The 4,634-nt window shown below is 39.9% G+C and overlaps 1 protein-coding gene across 1 annotated transcript in view; it reads right to left on the bottom strand.

Moving 5' to 3' along the window:
* SH2D4B (SH2 domain containing 4B) overlaps positions 1-4,285 on the bottom strand; it is a 108,255-nt gene extending 103,970 nt beyond the window's left edge. Inside the window, exon 1 of the mRNA XM_014526282.2 lies at positions 4,102-4,285. Within this exon, the coding sequence (XP_014381768.1) occupies positions 4,102-4,285 (184 nt within the window). The remainder of the gene's footprint in view (positions 1-4,101) is intronic.
* Positions 4,286-4,634: the final 349 nt, after the last annotated feature.

Below are 4,634 nucleotides of genomic sequence, written 5' to 3'. Positions count from 1 at the left end.
ATGATCTATTGAGGTCCCTTCCGACCCTAACATCTATGAATCTATGAATCTATGAATCTTATGACCTCATTTACCTGGTCCAATGGAAGCCAGCAGCTGTTGGCTGTCAGCCAACCAATTTGAAATGCATCACTAGTTGCTGGGCAGACTGGCAGTTCCTAGCTCCCCAGGGAGTCCAAGCCCCTCACCCAAGTATGTGATGCCAGTCACATAAGCAGAGGGAGCAAGTTTCCCCACCTCCCTCAGGAATGTATCCAGCTCAGGTTACCTAAAGAGATAGGGTAAGGTGTGTACCCTCTGCAGGGCCCATCTTAACCAAACTGTCACAGAGCAGAGTTTTTGGGGAGAAACAGAGGTGGCCTTCTGCCACACCATGCATGCCTGAATATCTGGATCACACCAAAGTGTCCAGGAAGTGTTGCATCCAAGGAGACAGTCCAGGTAAAGCAGGACCTTCCTTGTGTGGAAGTTCAACATCACACAAGGTTAGGTCCCAGACCCTTGCAAGGGCAACAGCAAGACTGGTAGTTCTTTACTCTAAGTAGTTCTTTATTTATGTTCCAATAAACAAAGGAGTAGTTTCCACATTGCAAGTTCCATTAAGATACTACCAGGAGCTCACTTGCTACTTCAAGCACAAGCTATAGCACTCAGCTAATTGCTATGGCTGTGAGAGGGTTAACATAAGATTCTGCCCCTTCCTTTGGGCCAGACAAGTGACAGTCACCATAGCAGCCTCCAATTTCCATGTTATAACGTGTTCTTAAGCCTGCGTCTTTTCTAGTGAAGAAAATAGTTCCTTCACTTGGTACGCAAACCCAATTTTAGGGAGCTGATTCTGGGGGGAGAGATGTATATTGTGTAAGAGAACATGTGGTATTACTATTGACTGCTAATAACTGTGTCACTGACGTGAAGAGTACATCTACATACCAGCTTCTTAAGAGGGTCAATTAGCACAGTCAGTGCTATGTTAGCTGTGTTGATAGCTAACATGTTTCCAGTATCTAAGCTACCTAGCATGAGTACCTCTGCATAGTGCCATGTACTCATGCCTAGCAGAACTACTCTGATATCTGTCAGCTGAGAACCTGGCAAACTGAATGATCAAAATATATTTTCAGGTAAAATTTTCCACAGCCTTGGTTCCCTAGTAAATTAGCAGCCTTAATTCCCAAGTCACTTTTGAAAACTGGTGCTTATGAAAATTCTACCATTTTTGTCCGATTGGAAGATCTGATGTTCCCTGACACCAATTTGGGACTTTGGTTCACTATCAGGTCCAGATGTACAACCTCCATATACAGTAAGAGCATTTTTGGAGCACTACTTTCTATAAAGGCTTCTTATGTATGTAGCAACTATTAAGTTTAAATTGTTATAAAATAGGAAAAATTGACAAGTATTTATTCTCTTCTTTTTTTTATCCTTGAACTATCAAAAATAGAATTTGATAGGTAAAAATACAAATTATAGATAAAATTCAGAGATTACACAAATTAGTTTCCATATAAATAACATAATAAAATAATAAAACAATGTATAATGCAATACAATATTTATGTAACGGACATCCACATTAGACTGTGATCTATAATAATCAAGCTAGTGGAGGCTGACCCTTATATTTTGAATCTTAAGTAATCCTGGCCTACAGCAGGATTACATTGAGCTGGGAACTGAAGACCCATTCCTACAATGCACTTGGGCATCAGAATTTATCATAGATCAGCACAGTAAAACCTAAGACTTTGATTCTCTACCATCTATACCAAGATAAAGCCAGTACAACTCCACTGACTGCAGAGTAACACCAGCATAAAGCCACACATTAAAATCAGAGAAACAGAGACTACACTTTTTGGCAGAGGCAGCAATTAAAACCACCCACATCCCTCAGTAGGAATGGAAATTGGAGGAGGTGGTTGTGGTGCTTCCAAATTTCCTGGATGTCAATTGCACTGAAAAGAAATTGAAGAAGGGACAATCTTCTAAATTGCAATATACATTGCAAGTTGAGGACAACAGAAAACCGGTTTTATTTTCCTCTGGAACTACAGAGTGGACTACAAACCTCTACAAAAATAGATCCAAAGAGAAAACCAAGGATACCCATCACTCCTGACCTCCAGTATAACACACACCATAGAATTTCACATAGTACTTCCTGCATTGGGGGCATCATTTTTGCATGACCTAAAATTATTTTCCAAACAAGAAACCAGTTCTCATTTGAGACCCTTTACTATTATAAATCATGAGAACATGAACAATTAATAGATGCACTAGCATGTGAAAGGACCTAGCACAAATATTAGCCACTGTGTAGTTTTACTCTGGGTAACTTTACTATGAATATGGGCACATGTGTCTGTGCTGATATAACCTATAGGTTTTTCTGCTGCTCGTCTCTCCTTTTTCTCATTCTTTATAAATCAGAAAATTAATTACCCAGAAAATAGTCTCCTGTACTAAGAAGCTAAATATATTTAATGTATAATTTATATATGGAAATGTAGATGTCAACACTGTGACAAATCATCATATAAATATTTTTGCAGTTAAATTTTTCTGCATCTATCTTTCTCAGAGAATGAGCGTAATACAGATTATCTTGATGCTATAATGTTGTTTTGGTCTGTAGGCCTGAACTGCATTTTTAATTTTTTCCCAGCTACAAATCAAAGTGCACAAGCCTTGGGGGCTCTATGAAAGGCAAAACTGATAGACCTAGGAGAAGGCTCTTTATGGTGTATTTAAAGACTGTTATGAGAGAGAGAGAAAAATAAGAAACAAAGGATGCTTCAGACCCCATGTTAGCAACTAGATAGGGCTGATTCTAGCCTATGTTGCTGCTAATCCATAGATTAAAACATAATCTGCACTTTTCACAGGGTTTTTCTTCTTTGTTCTAACAATACTTTTGTGAGGTATAATCATTTTACAACAGGGTCAGATTGTGAAGACCCTTGTTCATGGGAGAAGTCTCAGTATTTGAATTTGTTCTGAGTAAATGAAGTAATCAAGAGATGGCTTTAAAGATCCCTCAGGGTGTTAAATTCCTAATGGTATGTGCGGCCCACCTCACAAACAACAGTTCTTAGGCTATTAAATACACAAAAGGTCTCTGCTAAACCTTGTAATCCATGTTTATAACTGTACTATAAAAAAAGAACAAGCCTTTTACTTTGGTTGTGCCTTAATATAAGTATATAATGTACTGAACCTGGGATTGTGCAAGTGCTAGAACACCCACCATCAAGGCATTCCAAACATTAGTTAATTTACAAATACCAATTCACAGCATCCTTATCAGAAAGATGAGCTTCATCACATCCAATGTATAGATGAAGAACCCAGATACAGAAGTCTAAATTCTCAAGAGATTTTAATAATAACTCAGTTTGAAGGCACACAACTGGAGCCATGCTTTTCTGGGTTCAAGTGCTCAGCACTTTCATTAAATCTGCCACCCAGAATTACTAGTCAATTTGAAAATTCATGCTAGAGAAGTTACAGACCAGATTATGATCTTGGATGCAGCACAGAGAAAGGGAAGTATGACTTCAGGAATATTGCTGACTAGCATCCTGCCTCATACTCATTTGGTTCTGGGTATGTAATACTGCTTGTAATACTGCTTCCTTATATCAGTTGTAAGTGACAACACATGCCATGCACCAGGTAATCTAGCCAGTAAATGAATATAGGGATTTGGAACCAAGGGTGTTCCTATTTACTCCAGAGAGAAAGAAAGTGTGTAACCCCACTTACTCCTACCCACCAGGGACCAAAATAGAGCAGGTAATTCAAGAAGGATATACAAAAGAACCATGGAGAACTACCCTGTACGTGTGGAAGCCAAGTCAGATCTAGTCTTCAGCAATACATGTTCAAATATATATGTTCAAATCATATGACAAATAAATTACAGGATCAGAAACTGAACCCAGGTTCGGTTCTAGCCTCTTGGCAATACTCTTTCCAACTAATATCTTCCATTTTGCCATATAGCCAGACTTGCCCCTCTGTATTATATATGCCCATCTCCCCATTGCATCCAGCCCCTGCCCAAACACAGAAAAGCCTTGCAAAGCTTACTTCGCTTGAGTCTTGCCGTCTTTTTCAACAGCGCATCCTCCATTTCTGCTTTTTCCTCCCTCTCCCTCCAGCGTCTCAGCTGCTCTTCCCTCATTTTGTAAAACAGGATCTGCTTCTGCTCTTCATTGAGTTCTGCCAGGAGTTCAGGGTCAATGTACATATCACGTAAAATTTGTTGCAGCATGGTGACACTCCGAAAAAAAGACAGCCCTCAAGACTGGCCCACGTTATGCTGACAAAATCCTACTCGCTGCACACTGCAAAGCAACCTGAAGCAAGAGCACGCTCCCAAAACTGCCTGCCCAGGGAGATTTGATTCTTCCTGCTTTGTTCCTCTTCTCACCGGCATGCTCTGCAATTCTTTGCTTAACAGTTACAGAATTCCCTGACCATTGTGTCCACCAGGCAGCAACAGGTGTCATATGGAGAAAAGCAGGGAAAAAAAAGAAAAGGAGAAGAGGCCCTGCATGAAATGTATTGCAGGCAAGTAAAAACAGCGGGCTCCGCACAATGGATCTGTAATCTATGCTTCT

Source organism: Alligator sinensis, unplaced genomic scaffold, assembly GCF_000455745.1.
Source record: "Alligator sinensis unplaced genomic scaffold, ASM45574v1 scaffold616_1, whole genome shotgun sequence".
Lineage (NCBI taxonomy): Eukaryota > Metazoa > Chordata > Crocodylia > Alligatoridae > Alligator > Alligator sinensis.
Note: the sequence above shows the minus strand (reverse complement) of the source record. Positions and strands in the feature narration are given on the sequence as shown.